Raw genomic sequence first — 19,824 nt, forward strand, 5'->3', positions numbered from 1 at the left:
AGCAGATGACAAACACAAATATATATTCTTATAATCCATGATTTTCCCCATATCTTTAATCCTGGTACTTTTGATAACTATTAGTAGTGTTAAATTTTCAGCGAAAAAAAGTTACTTGATTGATAGCGTCTAAAACACAATTAAAAATGTTGGCGCTTTGCGCATACAAATATTCTGAAAAAAATCAACACCCTCTTTTTTTTATTTATGATAAATTGTAAGCTAAACGTGTGTGCTTTGTTTGTTTTTGCATTTCGTCAATTCTTGATTTTATAGGCTTCTATTTTTTGTATTTTGTGCTCTTGGCATCTTACAATGTAGAGTCTTCTTACTCATTTCAAACAATAATAATACTTTCGATTAACATAATGTTAACAGAGACGATTATATGTCTCAGACTCTGATGTTAATTATGCCAAAAAGATATAAAAACTGGGATAAATTTCATTCGTTTCCGGGAAACCAATCATAGTTTTTCGGTTATTCATTTGTGTTTTGAAATGAATGAATCGTTTCCGGTTATTTACAAATGCAGACAATTTTTTAGATTTTAAGCAAGTGTATATATTCTTGGAGTGTTCTTGGAGTGTGTATATAGTTAGACTTTTAACCATATTACCCTCAAAAGAGGGGTGTTCCTAACAGAGGAAGCTTATACGAAGAAAAGAAAAAAAAGAAGACAATTTTCACTTTTTACCCCAAACAACTACAAATCAGTTCCAATTATTATGATTTCATAGCAGGTAATGAAAAATCACATAAGTAGATGAAATTAATGCATAATCTATACTAATACTCCTCATATCATATGAAATATCATAAATAATGACGAATAAACAAGCCAGAGCTCAGGGCAGAGGCAGAGACGTTCAGGGAACAGTTAAAATAATACATGTTCCTGTTTTACTCTACATTAATGTACATCATGTACATCTTCTTTCATGCATCATTAAACAGCTCACTAATAAAACTTCACGCTGATGATCTCCAAGGTTGAAAAAATCTACATCAATACCAAGGCCATTAATATGAGGCAGGCATAACCTGTAAATGGGGACGAAGTCTGTATGAATTATTTTTTTGTAACTTAAATATTTGTTAAAAAAAAGAAACGGAAATACCGTAACGTTTCCAATTTTGGTTCTGTCATGTCTGTTATTAGGGATTTTTTGTTGTGACGTTAGTTTAGTTATGACGTCATATGCAATGTAAACAAAGAAACGCTATCATCAGGTAACTTTTTGATAACAGGAATTTAAAAAAAAAAAATGAAATTGGTATTGCAGTCCTTCCTATTTATGCTAGACTGATAAATATATATTTTACTCAAAGATTCATACACACGAGACCGGAAAAAGGAAGTATATGGACCATAATTTGGTATTTTCGGCCTTTGGTTTTTTTTTTATCCTTTTTTATAAGTTCTAAAATTTTAACTTTTATTTTGTGGGTTGTGTTGGTGTTAGAATAGTATGAATGGAACAATTGAGTTTTTTCAAGAAAAAATTGATACATTTTGATTCACCGTTTACGTGACATGAAACCAAACAGGAAACCAATCTTTATTTTCTTTATTTTGCAGAATATAATTCAAAAGGCATAAATAAACACCATTACTAGTGTTACTTGCTTCATGTTAATATTTAAAATCTATTTTCAATGTTATATTAAAGTTTTTTTTAAACCTGACAGGAAACCATAAGAAACCGAAAGCATTTTTTTAGTTTTATTTTATTGCAAAATCTGCTTAAAATAATCTGAACAGTATACTTTTTCTTAAAATCAATCTAAAATGTAACAGTATTATAAAACTCCTAAATATGTGCTTGTTTTGAAAACAATTAGTACAATTTATTCAGAATTTTCCATATTTTCTCCATTGATACAGGATACCATAATCGTTGTACATGTATCTTGATGTTTAAGCAAAAAAAAATGTATTTATATTTGGTTTTGATATTCCAGTTATATACAATTTATTCCAAATCATTGGCAATGTAACATTCTTTAAATCCAGTAAAGAAAAAAACTTTTGACTTGGAATTAAAATCTTAAAAATAGGCACAATGTGATACTTTTGACCTGTACACCATCTACATGGTTTCCACATTTTAACCTACTTTAGTGGGCTAAAATCAATAAAGTACTTCCTTTCAAGTCATGCATGGTAAAAGTTTACTTCTCCTTTGACAAGTTTATTGCGTTTCTGATAAGTGTTTGCAGAACATGAATAAAAAATATTAATTAAAAACTGTGACAGGATTCCAACTTTGTACATTCTAAGTGTAACGGTATATTAACATGTATTTGTTATTAAATTATATTTATTCACCTAAAATATCCAGTAATATTTACTGCTGAAGTTAAATCAATCCAACGAGCATTGGTACAATGATAAGAGACGTAATTTCGATTGATTTTTCCAAGGACTTTTCACGTCATTATCGGGAAACGAAGTGTGTTCTAACGTCTGTCAAATATAAAATCGATTTTGTCAAGTCATTGGGCATTTATTTTCACCCAGGATCGTATGTAACATTATGCATATAGGAAAAATAACAGACCACCGGCACAATCTCTTTGACAATTGTATTTTTCTCTTTTAAACAAGACGAAACAAGTCTACAGATTATGTTTGCTAACATCCCGTTGGAAACAAAAACAATGTTTAGACCTAGTATTTTGTACATCCGGCCGTAATGGCGTTATCACATGTTAGTCACGTGTTTCACGTATGACCGGAAATGGTTAGAACTTAAGGACAAAAACAATTTTAATAAATAACTGGACTTCTGTTTCGTGTGAAATGTAACGCATAACGACAACGTAATTTTCTTACTTAATTTTACGAAGATCAAAACAAGAATGTAAATCATCTCGGATTTACCTGTTTGAACATCTCGAGAGAGTTCATATTTACATATTGTTTTTAAGAATTCTATTACAACAAAGCAGATTACATCATCTAAAAATTGCGTTATGAAATTGGACACAAAAATCACGCCACTGTTCTTACATCTGCTACATAAATACTTATAGTTCTCTGCATTTTCTTCTCACTATTCTTATTGGTCGATGTTCTTTGTTATTTGAAAGCAAAAGTTACGAATTTGCCGGTGACGATTATCTATAAATCAGTCAGCGTTATGCTCTTCGGAAGCAATAAGTAACGCGAGAAACGACACAAAAATACGGTTGTAGAATCTTTGAAATTCGTATATTTTAATTTTTTTTCTAGGGAAGAGTAGCATACACTTGTATGTTGATAAAAATAATGGCATCTTTAGATGTAGTTGCAACTTTTCTTACAGTAATTCATATTTTATCACTTTTCTATAGTTATAGGAAACGGAGCCCAATTTCAAATTATGGTCCATATTGTAGATTTCTGCGCAGGTCCAGGATTTCAAAACACGACAAAAAAAAAATTGAATGATTTTGAGTTCATTAATACATGTAATACAATGACAAATTCGGGAAATTTTCCCAGAATTTTTTTTTTATTGAATTTTCTACTGTTATTGGGGACTTCGTCCCCATAATAGTCCAAATAGGCCATTAACAGATATCTGATAAAAGATAGGTTTGTTTGCCTTAACCCTACATGTACATTGTACCTACCCAGAAAATAGCTGTAGACTCAAAATCTTTTATTGTTCTGAAGTTATTTTTTTTATTCAGATAGGCATCCATGTATGTCATGTATGTATGCACTGGTAAATGTCAAAATGAATGTCTCCGATATCTGAAGAACCCCTTGAAAGCTGCCAGGGTACAGTGGCACTCATGTACACTCCCTAACAGGATTATTGAAGATGTGTCACTAACATATGTTTATACGACAATTATGTTTACAAGGACAATCAATCCCTACCCAACACAAAGGGAGTGCTTGGACACCAGGCAGTCTGTTGCACAATGATGCATGAAGACTAATATGCTAATATTAAACATTAGATATTTTTTGTTTTGATGACAAAGATTATTTTATTTTTTTAAATTGGTCTTTAACATGTTTAACATGTTTAAACCTAGTTTTAAGCCAGAAGAGAGTAAAAACATTGTACATGTGGCCCAATGATGACTGATGTAGACACTGTCTACGATCATATATGATATCAAGTGTGTTTGCCCTGATTACATGTTCGCCCTGAGTTGGTTGGCCTTTAGAGTCTGTTCACACTGCATTAATTTTGTTTTGCCTACTTTTATAAAAAAAAATATCAATTATATTTTAAGCTTATTGATATCATGAATCAAGTGAGTTTAATAAACTTATAGGAAAGGTGTACTGACATACATAAGTAGTCCCTTAACACATTAGCTCCATGGAGCTTTCGTTAGTAGAAGCCATATTAACTATGTGTATCAGTGAGAAAAATGTAAAAGCATAAAAATATAGTATATATACCAATACACATAATTAACAGCGCCTGGTGATGTTTGATAGCCTGACCGGTTTTGGTCCATAAAGGACCTTCATCAGAGGCAGAATGGTGGATTAATGTTCGCACCCTATTTATATAGATATGGTAACCGGTGGTTGTGTTAACCGGCGGTTGAGTTAACCAGCGGTTGAGATAACCAGCGGTTGAGTTAACCGGTGGTTGAGTTAACCGGCGGTTAAGTTTACCGGCGGTTGAGTTAACTGGTGAAAAATCCCAGTGAAAAATCAATAGGCAATATAGGAAAGGTTATTGATTTTTCACTGGCATAAGAGCTCTAAGCGTAAGCCTAGCGATTACCTGAAATTGATGTATATATGTAATACCTACATTACAAACTTAAGGTGTTGAAAACTTTTTAACACCGAGGATTAATATTCATCTACCTTTGATCTTGAAAGGAGTACTAAAGGCTTAAGTGAAGCATTCTCAATAAGAACCCCCCCTAAACCAAATTTTGTTTGGTTAGGGGGGGGGGTAATAGTTTTGACTTGATGTTTTGGTGTATCACAAGCTAAAACGTCAAGACTGCATGACTACCATGAAATACTATTATTAGACTTGATATTTAGGTGTATCATAAGCCAAAGATCAAGACTGCATGACTACCATGAATTACTATTTCAAGACTTGATATACAGGTGTATCATAAGCCTGAGGTCAAGACTGCATGACTACTAGGAAGTACTATTTCAAGACTTGATATTTAGGTGTATCATAAGCCAAATATTAAGATCACATAACTACCATGAAATACTATTCCAAGACTTGATATTTAGGTGGATCATAAGCCAAAGATCAAGACTAAATGATTACTATGTACTTCTTAAATTATTAAAACACCCTTTATCAAATGCTAAAGCCCAAATATGGTTATATCAACAGGTCACATGTTTACCGTATAGTGTAAAAATGTTTACCGTAACATGTCAAAAAGTTTACTGTAACATGAACATTAGCTAAATATAGATAATTGTAACCATGGAAAATCCCACTGGGATTTTTCACCAGTTAACTCAACCGCCAGTAAACTCAACCGCCGGTTAACTCAACCGCCGGTAAACTCAACCGCCGGTTAACTCAACCGCTGGTTAAAACAACCGCCAGTTACCATATCTATATAAATAGGGTGCAAACATTATTCCACCATTCTGCCTCTGATGAAGGTCCTTTATGGACCGAAACTGGTCAGGCTATCAAACATCACCAGGCGCTGTTAATTATGTGTATTGGTATACATACAGTACAGCCTGTGACTTCCTCTTAGTAATGTCCACCCTCTTGCATGGTCAACATCCAATGGTGGACATCTATTGGGGTATTCAATCTTGAGATGTTGGCCATTTATTGGGGGTCATAAATCACAGGCAGATTTTTATCTAATTATGTTACCTGTTAAAATCAATCAGGGTTGAAGTTTTCAGCTGGTATGTTTCGTTAAAATTTACCTGTACAGGTAACTTAGGTTTCTTTTAAAATTGACATTTTACCTTTTTTTGAAAAGGTAGAATAAAATATTGATTTAGTCTGTTAATTTATTTTTATTTTTTTGTCTTTAATGTTATTTATTTTTTCATTTTTTAATTGTTTTTTTCTTTCTTTTTTATATATTTTGTTTCTTTCCTTTTTTTCTTAGTCTTTTAATTTCTTCTTAGTAAGAATCTTGAATAGAAATGGCAAAAAGTCAAAGATCAAGTTATTGACTAGCATTTGAAATAAACATACTTTTAATAATAACTAATAATCATGCAAGTGATATTTTAAATTAAAAAAAATGAAAATAATTAAACAATTTGGTTTCTTAACAAAATAAGATGATCATTTCAAACCTTTTACAATAAATTTTGATAACATCTAATATTATTCAGGAAAACGACAAGTACTACCATCATGACCATTATATGGTTTAGGAAAAAAATATTGTTTATCTAAATTTTCTTCAAATCTCAAAACAAAGAGTTGTGCACAAACAATCACTGAAAAGACTTATTTTCCAAAGGCCCACCTAGTTATCATCAAATTTTGATAAATGTTCATTAAAAATGCTAATCATAATGAAAAATGTTCTTATATATCTGAATCAAGTGAATCTGATGAACAGAAATTATTTAAAGAAATTGTCTTGAAACTTACATGACTTATTAAAATATTATATTATCTTCAGTTTGATTAATTTCTTTCAAAATTTGTCTCCAGAAAAAATAAAGTGCACTTCTAAAGATGGTGACACTTTAATAGTCTATTATTAAATCATTTTTTCAGTGTATTATATTGTCGATAGTGCTGGACTGGCATGATACATATTCTTGGTATACATTTACAAAGAATATTTCAATCAACCTAGGCCTTTTAGATAAAGTTAATAATTGCCATGATCATGATGATTGCAGGGACTTGAATGAATTAAGACTTTTAAAGTTATTAATAAAAAAAGAATTTACAGAAAAATCTAAAAATAAAAACTTAGGTAAACTTGATTGTATCAATTGGTAGAGAATTTTTGGTCATAATTTAGAAATAGAAAATAGTGGACAATATAAAATTCCTAGAAAGGATAGAATGTATAAAGTGTGCCTCTTGTAGGTCAATGAAGAACACCTATTGCTTGATTGTAAAATTAACAAAACAACTTTGAGATGATCCATTTGAAAATTATTTACCTTCTCATTAAAATGTCTCTAACCCAAGAAGAAAAAAAAAAGAAATGCTTAACCTCTAAATCATGGGTCATGTTTAAAATATCATATGACAATAAAAATTATATCAAATTTTGCTGTATTGAATATTTCTAATACTTATAAATATTTTATTCAGTAAAGAAATAATGAATTGCATAAATTTTATCTAGGTAAGTCTTAAAGACAATCTTAATCCTAGGTTAAACAATGTTGAATGCAGATCAGTCTATCTACAATAATAAACTATTTTGATTTTAGAAAATTAATTTGAGAAACACCTTGTCAATATATAGAAAAAGGCAGGCATTGTAAATGTTTGCAGTATATTTAAAAATGATATTCATTTATTCTTCACTACCAAAAAATAGACTTAATATAAAAATTAACTTAAATTGATCAAAAATTATTTAAAAGGCATAATATCAAAACTTATAGTCAGGAGACAACTATTTTTTAATTAAGCTGTTTGTTCAACTTGTTTTATCATTTTTGAATTTCTTGTCATCATGGTCATAATCACAGTTATTAAATTTGACAAACACATACATGTACATTTTACCTGAGACACCTGACCTGTAAGTTATATAATTTTAACACTTCAATGCATTCAAGATTTCTCTTTATCCTTGACTAGATTTTGATTAATACCTTGTGTATTAAAAAAGCAACATGGGGTATGATGATGGACGTATAGGGCCACCATGGTCAACATATTTTTTATGGCCACCATTAATAAGATAAAGTCACAGGTAGTACTGTACTATATTTTTATGAGTTTTATAAACTTATTTAGATTTTTAAATACATGTACATGTAGTATAAATTCTCGAAATTCATGGAAATACAGGGAAAGATTTTGAATTTACTGGGTTGTTCTGGAGCATTGATTGTTCACTATAATACCGTATAGCGGGTTATTTTCGCGGGGTGGAAATTTTCGCTTATTTTCGCGGACAGAACTTAATCGCCAAAATAAATTCCGCCAAATTAAAAGTGTACATACAAAGGTATTAATAAAAGTTTTTAATCCGCCAAAATAATAACCGCCAAAATAATAACCGCCAAAATAATAACCGCCAAAATAATAACCGCCAAAATAATAACCGCCAAAATATTTCGTATACCTTGTTCAATGAAAATCGCGAAATTTTACACCCGCGAAAATAACCCGCTATACGGTACATGTAATTGTCTTTAAGGAAGTTTGCTTGTCATGTTTTGGGATTTTTGTCAGATTTTCCGAATCCTCTGGTTTTATCCATTTGAATGCATTAAAAAATTTGCCCATTGACCCCCTTTTTAGCTCACCTGACCTGAAAGGTCCAGTGAACTTTTCTCATCACTTGGCGTCCGTCGTCCGTGAACTTTTACAAAAATCTTCTCCTCTGAAACTACTGGGCCAAATTTTACCAAACTTGGCCACAATCATCCTTGGGGTATCTAGTTTAAAAAATGTGTCCGGTGACCTGGCCATCCAACCAAGATGGCCGCCATGGCTAAAAATAGAACACAGGGGTAAAATATATATTTTGGCTTATATCTTTGAAACCAAAACATTTAGAGCAAATCTGACATGGGGTAAAATTGTTAATCAGGTCAAGATCTATCTGCCCTAGAATTTTCAGATGAATCGGACAACCCGTTGTTAGGTTGCTGCCCTAAAATTGGTTATTTTAAGGAAATTTTGCAGTTTTTGGTTATTATCTTGAATACTATTATAGATAGAGATAAACTGTAAACAGCAATAATGTTCAGCAAAGTAAAACCTACAAATAAGTTAACATGACCAAAATTGACAGTCAACCCCTTAAGGAGTTATTGCCCTTTATAGTAAATTTTTAACAAATTTTCGTCAGTTTTTGTAACTTGTACAAAAATCTTCTTCTCTGAAACCACATGGCCAAATTAAACCAAATTTGGCGATAATTATCATTGTGGTATATAGTTTGAAAAATGTGTCTGATGACTCCGCCTACCAAACAAAAAGGCCGACATGGCTAAAATTAGAACATAGTGGTAAAATTAAGTTTTTGATTTATATCTTTAAAACTAAGACATTTAGGGCAAATCTTTCAAGATTTAAATGTCCATCAGAATAAGATCTATCCACTCGCAAATTTTCAGATGAATCTGACAACTCGTTATTGGGTTGCTGCCCTAAAATTGGTAATTTTAAGGAAATTTTGCAGTTTTTGGTTATTATCTTGAATACTATTATAGATAGAGATAAACTGTAAACAGCAATTTTGTTCAGCAAAGTAGGATCTACAAATAAGTCAACATGATAAAAATTGTAAGAGTACCCCTTAAGGAGTTATTGCCCTTTATAGTCAATTTTGAACAAATTTTCGTCAGTTTTTGTAATTTGTACAAAAATCTTCTTCTCTGAAACTACATGGCCAAATTAAACCAAACTTGGCAATAATTATCATTGTGGTATATAGTTTGAAAAATGTGTCTGATGACACCGCCTACCAAACAAAATGGTCGACATGGCTAAAATTAGAACATAGTGGTAAAATGCAGTTTTTGATTTATATCTTTAAAACTAAGACATTTAGGGCAAATCTTTCAAGATTTAAATGTCCATCAGAATAAGATCTATCCCCTCGCAAATTTTCAGATGAATCTGACAACTCGTTATTGGGTTGCTGCCCTAAAATCGGTAATTTTAAGGAAATTTTGCAGTTTTTGGTTATTATCTTGAATACTATTATAGATAGAGATAAACTGTAAACAGCAATTTTGTTCAGCAAAGTAGGATCTACAAATAAGTCAACATGATAAAAATTGTAAGAGTACCCCTTAAGGAGTTATTGCCCTTTATAGTCAATTTTGAACAAATTTTCGTCATTTTTGTAACTTGTACAAAAATCTTCTTTTCTAAAACTATGAGCCATATTAAACTAAACGTGGCCACAATCATCACTATGGTATCTTTTTAAAAAAAGTGTCTAATGACCCCACCTACCAACCAAGATGACCGACATCAGTAAATACAGTAACAGGTGAGCGACACAGGCTCTTGAGAGCCTCTAGTTCTTTTTATAAATCTTTTACATGAGTAATGATAAGCCATCTGTTTAAAAGACTTATAAAATTTTAATTATTTTTTAATAGTTTTTGAGAACTTAAACTTGTCAATGATGAAGCTATGAAAAGTCAAGAGAGAATATTTTCCCGTCATAATTTCAATGGCTTATATCACGAACACATATACATTGACCTATATATATATATTTTAATCTTTTGATTCATTTATTTATCCCGGCCTTTATCAATATAAACTAGTGTTTTGAAAAGTTACTTATTTGGGAACTGAGGCTAAGCAAACTCCCTTATTTAAAGGGACACATGACATGCATGAAGTTAGCTGTGTCTAATTCCTGTTCACCGATTTTAATCAAACTCCCATATTTGATTCATAACAATTTAAAACATTTATCCAAACTATAAAAAGTAAAAACTATACAATTTTACAGGGCGCAGGCATAAAAATATGTAGATTTGTTTCATGTATATTTTAGTCTAGATGAGTTGATCTCTTAAGTCATCCATTGACCATATTTATAGCAATGTACACATAATTATGGATATAAATAGATGAAGCCAACTGGAGCGGTTGGATTTTACTGTGGTCTATTTAATTTCAAACTATAGATAAAAAAGTAAATGTTTATCATCATTTTTATCTGTATAAATTACTATGAGTTTTTGTGGATCACATCAGTTGATCACATGATTTACTTTTGTTTCACTTTCAATGTTGACAATGTGTTCCTTTGAAATAACAATACACATACAATTCACATTTTATCCATCTCAAGCTTATGGGTTAAATTGAAGTTAACATGAATACAGATTCAATGTGGTCGAATTATTCACTTGCAAGTGAATGATTCATAATCAATGTTTTTTAGCATTTTAGCTTATCTTGACACAATTGAATCATTGTGGCTGCTAAAAGCGAGTTATTATTTCACCAGGGACCACGCTGTTTTAACTGGCGACGAAATACCGCTGCTGGTGATGTTTCTGGCGCCAACGTTTTCATATGTAAAAATTTTCATTTCTTGACACTATCGATCTTCATTTTAATTGGTAAAAGTTAGAAAAATAAATTGTACAAAATTTTACCTGGCGACAAGTTTATGACTTCATTTACAACCCCAAGCTAATCACGTTACAACAGGTGTCATAATCTCATGCTGTTGTTATGTAGGTAATCCATTTATCGGGTGGGTCATGATCATTAATGATCATCCACATTAATTAATTCAAATGGAAATGGTCAGTCCAGATTTTGTCAATTACATTTGTTTAATTTTTTTTAATAATAAATATTGTAGCCTTACACATCTTCAAATATCCTTCAATGAAAAATAAAAAGTAAACATTTTGCAGTATAAATTTTACCTTTTGAAATCGAATGTTTGACATTGTTAATTTATTAAAATATTTATATCAAACGCAGTTGATTGATTGTAACAGAGAATACATATCATTGGTTTGAAAAATGATGTAACTTTGACCGCAGAAGCAGAGTTCATAAAATTAATGGGTCACAATATATTTTAGATTGTCTTGTTTTGATGACAAAGATTATTTTATTTTTTTAATGCAATTACAGACATTTTCATGAGTTGTCTACTCTTTTTTCCTTAATCTGTAATAACATATAATATATCATTAATATTTTATCTTTAGTGGGCACTTAAGAAGTCTTAAAACTTTGCACAGTAGTTTAATACTGTAAATTCAGAAATTAATGCAAGGTTTTTAGTATTGCGAAAAATGCGACTGAGTTGTAAACGCAATAATTTAAACTCGTACTTTGAAATATTTCATATGAATTTAACAGGATTTTTCTCAAAATCGTAAAAATTAAAATCTAAAAGTCTAAAATGAAAAAATCGCAATAATAAATGCACGCAATAATTTCTGAATTTACAGTATGTATATTACCTTGATATCTAATTTTCTAATTCCATTAATACAATTTTGATGAACCATAGTAAATCAATATATGAGACAAGGCCTTTAAGGGAAAACTAACCTGTAATAACAAGGCTTAAGTTATTACAGACATATGACATATTACACATGAGTGTAAATTCACATTGCGATAAGACATGTCACAGTACTTGTCTATCCCAAATTCATGTGTTTCGTTTTGATGTTATATTTGTTAATCTGGTGGGATTTTGTCTGATGCTCGGTCCGTTAATTGTTTCTGTGTGTGTTAAATTTGAGTGTTATGTCCTTGTTCTCCTCTTATATTAATGCGTTTTCCTCGGTTTTAGTTTGGTCCCGATTTTTTTTTTTCCCGTGGATTTATGAGTTTTGAACAGCGGTATAATACTGTTAAGTATACATAAAGAAAATTATAATAACAGTAAAACTTCAGTCAGAGCTCAGACATAAATAAGTCTGAATCTGCTTTTGACTCATAGAGGTTCATGAACTTATGAAAAATTTAAACAAAATAAAGGTTGTATAAATTGTCCCTTTGAAATATGTTACATACACAGTTTTTTTTATATGTAAGCCCTCAATATGACATGTATGTTATTTTCTCTAATAACTTATTTAAGTTAGACCCTTGACTGTTAATATAAAACAACTGAAGACCAAGTAACCTGGACCTACATCATGTACATGTATTTATTCTTATTAATACTTTTTTTTTACAATTTTGAAACAATTATTAACAGTTAAAATACCACTTACAACAAGATCCAGCTCAAAACTGAGTAATTAACATAACACAATAATTTTAGTCATTTCCTGATATAAATGTAGAAAATGGAATTAATTTATATTTTTTGATTTCAGAAATAATTTCACAGATCTGAATGGTGAAATAATATCAATAAACATAGGGTAAGTAAAATACACATCAAAGTTAGTTTTTTCAGATGTCAGTTAAACAAGTTAAGGTTGAACTATAGTTACAATACTACAGTAAACAGTAATTGAGGAATCTTAGTATGATGATTTTTTTTTTTAAAGTTTTACTGTAAATTCAGAATTTATTTTACTTGCATTTATTTATTAGGATTTTGACAAGAACCCTACATATAGTAGACAATAGGATTGAAAACATGCAAAAGATATATGATTTCAAAAACACTTTCAGTATAAGAGGGATAGAATATCACTTCACTGGAAAAAAATTACCCGTGAAATACCATGTCTGGAATAATATCACAAGAGGAAAGAATAAACCGTTACATACAAGCACTGTACTGCCTTCAACAATGAGGTAAACCCCAAACTCTACAGTTGGATATAAAAGGCCAAAGATGAAAAATATGAAGCCATAATATTCAATTGAACTGACAGGCTCTTGACTTGGGACAGACACATATAGAATGTGTGGGGTTAAACATTTTAGAAATGTGGTTCAAAAGTATGGATGTGTACATTTTTACAACCAAAATATATTTAAAACTTGGTATAAAAAGAAGGAAACAATTTGACAGAAAATAAAGTGCTCATTGTTGAAGGCTGTACAGTGACGTATAGTTGTTAACGATGTTTGTGTCATTTTGGTCTTTTGTGGATAGTTGTCTCATTGGCAATCATACCACATTTTCTTTTTTATATTATTTGAAATCTAATAAAGTCTAAGTGTGTATTGGGATGATTACTGTAACATATGACCCTAATATAACTTGTACGGTATATAGAACAGTGTTGTCCAAAGAAATTTAATTAAGCATCCTGGTAAGCATTTAAAATACAATGTACCATCTTTTTTCTAAAAATTATAGCATAACACCTATAACATACTTTATAGCGGGTTATTTTTGCAAGGCGTAAATTTTCGCGGATAGAACAAAATCGCCAAAATAATTTCCACAAAATTTTAAGTGTACATGCAAAAGTATGGTTAAATGTTTTGAATCCGGCAAAATTATAACTGCCAAAATATTTTGTAAACCTTATTTAATGAAAATTGTGAAACTGTAAAAAATAACAGGCTATAGATCTAGTCAGAGTAATCTATGAAATGAACAATTCATATAGCATCACATTATTATGAATGTTAAAAGGTCCTGGGGAGAACAGTGTTATATGATACTACATTATACTATTAAGTATTATACATAATGTTATATTATTAGTACATACAGTTATTATTGTGAAGGTTGTCCTTGTTAAAACAAAACAATCTTTCAAAAGATAAAATTTAAGGATTTTCAGTGTTTACAGGGGAGGTAATATTTTGACACCAGATTTCCCACAGCTTGGGAATTTTGATTTAACTACTGTATCTTTATGACAGAAGTCACCAAAGACAATTTTTTAGGGTAATAACTTTATCATGTTTATGTTTTATATGTGAAGATCTGCATTGTTGTATTACATGTATTATGAAATGAAAAGTTGATTTTAATTTTTTTTATTTGTAGGATTTATAAATCCAAAAGAAGAAATGACACTTTACTGTGTAAATGATTCATTCAGCTCCAAAATTCAGGATGCCATCTTGTCGGTTTGTTCAGAAAACTACTCATCACAGGGTATAGAGGTTGATGGTATTGTGTGTGTCACATTCAGAAACCCTGCCACCAATTGTGTTGTCCGGATACACAAAAGTCTTGGAAAAGAGCCAAATAAGGTTCAGGAACCAAAAAGCTGCCTGAATTATTATCAGGAAGAGAATTTAGATAAACAAGTGACACAGAGTACAATAGATAATAATAGACTTGATGCCCAGAATAAAAACAATGAACAAATGTATTTATATGAACATGGCGAAGAGAATGATCTTCATTTTTCTTCTGAACATGATGACCATGGTGAAAGAATGCATTTAATAGCTAGATTTCCAAGAAGTCATGGCCAATATTTTGAATCAAATCAAACTAATAACTCTGAAAAAGAAAGATTTCAAGATATTATCTCCCCTTATTCAAATTCTGAAACATTAACCAAATCTGAAAAACCTAGTAGTAGTAATGCCTGCAACATAGGTAAAGACAATCATATGATTAAGATTGAGAAGGAAGATTGGAATGGACCAGAAAAGTCTAGCATTATTAATAAGAAAAGTAATTTAGAGACAATCATTAATAGGTTTACCAGTGAAAATAATGCTATAATTAGGGATACTTTGGATACAGACGAAGAACACATGGATCAGGGACAGCATTTTGAATCTGATAATGAAATGTACTTTGTTGAGAATGACAATCAGGAATCAAACATGATTTACTATGAAGATGAGTCTGAAAGTGACAGTAGTAGGACTGCCAAATATGGTAATCCTGTTTGTATAGACCTCAGTGAAACTGATCCAGATCTTGTTGAAGTTCAGTCAGAAATAGAATCTCGTTTAAAAGAAGAAATGAACAGGACACATGCAAAATTCAAAATATATGACAATGTGCAGACATCATTTGAGACAAACATAACCAATTCCACCCCCTGTACCTCTCAGCAGACAAAACCTACTTTTAAACTAGAAAACGTAAACAGAACAAACACAAAATCTCTCTCTCAAATAAAACAATCCTTAAAAGGTTCTTTTGCGAAATCGAGATATCGACAACTTGGAAACAAGCCAATGCCAGTGTTGTCATTTGAACAAAAGAAAGTGTACTGTAAATTCTGTGGATTAGGGTTTACAAATTCTGGAAATAAAAATCGCCATGAGCGGTCAACCTGTGGTGCTGTAAAGTACAAATGTGAGTTTTGTGATTCGTTGTTTAGTCGTTCTGATAGTAGAGCAAGACACATGCTTTATTGCCACGGTCTTGCAATCAAGGACAGATTATCAAATATTTCACCTAAGAAATCGGGTGCGTTACCTAAGAATATTAAATTAGGACTATCTACTGCTTTAGTGACAGAAAGTCTGCCAAATTTTAAGAATTTTTCAGATCCTGAAATTCACTTCAAATCAAAAGATATTCAGAACTCTGATTCCCTTTTAGTGGTAGAATAATATAATTTTGTGTCAATTATGTCAATTTAGAATAGAAATGTCATTAAAAATAAAAAGTAATGCATTTTTTTTTTAACAGCAACTTGATTAGCTGTACATTTGGCAAAACGTTCAGTAATTTTTGGTCTGACATCAATACTTAAATTCAAAGTTTTTTGTTCTTTTTTTTGACGCTTACATTTTTTTTGATTTGAGCGTCACTGGTGAGCCTTATACAAAACGTGCGTCTGAATAAAATATAACTGTTAATAATAACAATTTAATCCTGGTATCAATGATGAGTTTATTAACATTATTTTTGTCAAATGTATAGAAAAGATATTGTATAAAGTTCTCGATCAATACAAACCCCAAACTTGTACAATAATCATTGTGATGTCTGTTTTAAATCTTCAAACTCGTCAGCAATATTTATTTATTGCACATGTAAACATGTAAACATGACTGCTTTAACTAAATTAGAAGGGAGGAGAAGGAAATTTGTACACAGTTGTTTTAGTTAGAGACTCAGTTGAGCCTGAATAGATCACCTGGCATAACTTTCAGTTTGCATAATTAAAACTATTAGCAATCTAATTTGAGATAGATATAGGAAGATGTGGTATGAGTGCCATTGAGACAACTCTCCATCCAAATAACAATTTAAAAAAAAAAGAAAAAAACAAGTAAACCATTATAGGTCAATGTACGGCCTTCAACACGGAGCCTTGACTCACACCAAACAACAAGCTATTAAAGGCCCCAAAATTACTAGTTTAAAACCATTTAAACGGGAAAACCAATGGTCTAATCTATATAAAAAACGAGAAACGAGAAACACATATATATTATTACATAAACAAATGACAACTACTGTACATCAGATTCCTGACTAAGACAGATGCAAACATTTGCAGCGGGATTAAATGTTTTAATGGATCCAAACCTTCTCCCTTTTTCTGAAACAATAGCATAACATAACAACATAGAATAACACACGATAAAATATCAATTGGCAGACTTAACTCAATCAAAAAACATAAATAATTAATACACAATGAACGCATAAATTTTATCTGCGATATCTGAATGCAAATGCAGAGATAATAAAATATTAGAGAACATTTATTACAATATTTTATGCTCAAAATGTGGTGAAATAAAAGAGGAGCGTTAAAAATCAGAGGGACATTCAATATAAGCCAGGACCATAATTCATCAATCAAGTTTCTTGTACAAGATGTCTCTCTCTTATCTATTTTCCAAATTTATATTCTTTTATAAAGTTTTGAAGGTAACTCTAAAGACTTACAATTGAAGAAGTTAGTAGACAATTACGCGTGCCCGATATGGTCCTGGTAAGAAAAAAGTAATTAGAATGTGCTGTTACAAAATTAGGGATATTATTTTTAATTAAAAAATTTACCTCATTCATGCAAAAAGAGGGGCGAAAGATATCAGAGGGACAATCAGTCTCTTAGATAGAAAATAAATTGAAAACACCATGGCTAAAAAAGAAAGAGACAGACAAGTAAAGGTACACTATACACAACACAGAAAACTAAAGACGTCACATGACAAACCCCACCTAAAAAAGAGGGTGATCTCTGGTGCTCAAGTTGGGAAAGCAGATCCTGCTCCATATTTGGCACCCGTCTTAGGCAATCACGATTGAAGTCGAGCGCACCTTGCTTGTGCGAAATTTGAACTCAAAAACCTCAACGTGACAAGGTGGTGATACAGTGGTTAAAACACTTGCACTATTCGGCCATCGAGGACCGGGCATTACTGCAGATAAGTCTTTTTCCAAAATGCTCTGCCGTAGCAGAAATAGGTATACCTATAATGTTAAGGGATAAAACTGGCTTATTTCGAAATCATGTGCAGTACAGTGCAGCAAACAATAACTGACTAGCTTTATGGTTGAGTATAAACTGGTTAAGGTTTATGTACCCTTCTGTAGCAATTTTAGAACGAACTTTTCAAACTTCAATTGTATTAAAACTACAGACATAATGAATAATATAGATAGACCATTGTGTACATATTCCAAGGGGAAACTTGATGCAAAGCATTATTTTTTTACTGTTTCATTGCATTAAATAGAAAAAATGAGGACTTTGTGGCAAATAAATCAAGATTTTTATAGAAAATCCACAGGCTTTATCCTTGTACTCTCATATTTGGCAATTCGATGACTGATGGATATGTGATTATTGCATGCAGTGCTAGCATTGATTTCCTTAAAATAAGTTTATAAATGTAGTTATTGGTTAAGACAAATATAAATGTGGCCATAATCAAGTACACCTTTTAAGGTGTGCTCGACTTTAGTGACTCAGCACGAATGTATGTGAAGTTAGCAGCCGGTTCGTTATTCGTTATTCGATATTCAATATCCAACCGGCTGCTAGCAGCCAGTTTGATATTCAAAATTAAGTGAAAAATCATAAGAAAATTAAATACTTGAAATCATAAAACGCATGATTTTCATAGTAAAAAGGACTGATTAGATACGTAGGAATCATAAAATGACCTTTTCAAGCTGTCGTAATTTCTCGTTGTCCTTGAATATAAACCCTTTTCCGTGCGACTTATTTGTCTGTATGTATCATAGAGTTTTGTCACAAAAACGACTTCAAAGATGTACTTTTGTGTATAATATTTCTTACGACAAAAAGAAAAACCAATAACTCCAGAAATATTTATAACTATAAATAGAAATATATATGGAAAGCCAAAAAAACAAAATTTCAGTCAAAAAATGTCAAAATTTTAGGACAAAGGGCACAGGGTGATGGTGAGAGCCCCCTGATCTCTCAATCTTTCTAATATTTAACAGACATTTAGTCAATAGGTAGATACAAACGTGACTAAAAGGACTTTAGGTACACTTTCGGTCTTCTATGTTTACGGAGCGCCCAAAGTGCCAGTTGGATATTCAAAATATATAGCGAAAACCTACCCGAGACCGCTAAAATGAGGTTGAGACCCCCCTGGTCTTTTAATGTCCATAAAATTCAACCAAATCATTGACCCTGTATATATAAAGATTGTATTAGATGGATTTTTCAGAAAAACGTCATCTTCAATATCTACGGAGGGCTAAGATTGTCACTTTTTAGCCGAAATAATCAGAATTTTAGGACAAAGGGCACAGGGCAATGGTGATGGCCCTCTAATCTCTCAATCTTTGTATTACTAAGCAGACATTCAGTTAATAGGTAGGCAGACATTATAACCTGATGTTGGAAGGGGGCAACTATCCCCACTTGGGGTTGTGAGAGATTAAACAAGCAGCTGACCACCGTCTTGACAAAGAGAGAGACCGATTGAGCTCGGCAAATTGTGAGCTATGGGATGAAAAAAACCAGGCGCACCGGTTATGATTACCACGAATTTTATATTTTTTGATATGGACGATAGGATCGAAAGATCAAAAGCTGGGTCTAAAACCATTTAATCGTGGATATTGGTTTTGGGTGAAACAAATTGATTTTATTTTGGATTGTTATAAAGATTAAGACATCGATCCAATAGCTATTAATAGCTGGAATTAGTTGTTGAAAACGTCAAAGCCCTGAGTGGTATTACCAAAATGAACCACCGCCGATGGTACTCCCGGATGAGGAAGGATCAGTTGGATCAGTTGATCGTAACGAAGACCAACATTTTTTTAGCGTTGTCCCAACCCTATACTAAGAAGGATATTATCACCCAAGCTAAACAGCATGAGTTGATAGAGGTTAGCAGGATGTAGAAAGAT

The 19,824-nt window shown here is 31.5% G+C and overlaps 2 protein-coding genes across 2 annotated transcripts in view; both read left to right on the top strand.

Moving 5' to 3' along the window:
* The first annotated feature begins 550 nt into the window (after positions 1 to 550).
* On the top strand, positions 551 to 16,079 carry LOC134696236 (uncharacterized). The gene is made up of 3 exons (XM_063557920.1): positions 551 to 743; positions 12,959 to 13,006; positions 14,542 to 16,079. Exon 3 carries the CDS (start codon positions 14,565 to 14,567, stop codon positions 16,077 to 16,079), a length of 1,515 nt encoding a protein of 504 aa, XP_063413990.1. The 5' UTR covers positions 551 to 743; positions 12,959 to 13,006; positions 14,542 to 14,564.
* Positions 16,080 to 17,804: 1,725 nt separating this feature from the next.
* The window catches only part of LOC134698072 (putative leucine-rich repeat-containing protein DDB_G0290503), a 35,424-nt gene continuing 33,404 nt past the window's right edge, over positions 17,805 to 19,824 (top strand). Inside the window, exon 1 of the mRNA XM_063560362.1 lies at positions 17,805 to 17,892. Within this exon, the coding sequence (XP_063416432.1) occupies positions 17,870 to 17,892 (23 nt within the window). The 5' untranslated portion in view covers positions 17,805 to 17,869. The remainder of the gene's footprint in view (positions 17,893 to 19,824) is intronic.

Source organism: Mytilus trossulus, chromosome 14 (assembly GCF_036588685.1).
Source record: "Mytilus trossulus isolate FHL-02 chromosome 14, PNRI_Mtr1.1.1.hap1, whole genome shotgun sequence".
In the NCBI taxonomy this organism is placed as follows: Eukaryota; Metazoa; Mollusca; class Bivalvia; order Mytilida; family Mytilidae; genus Mytilus; species Mytilus trossulus.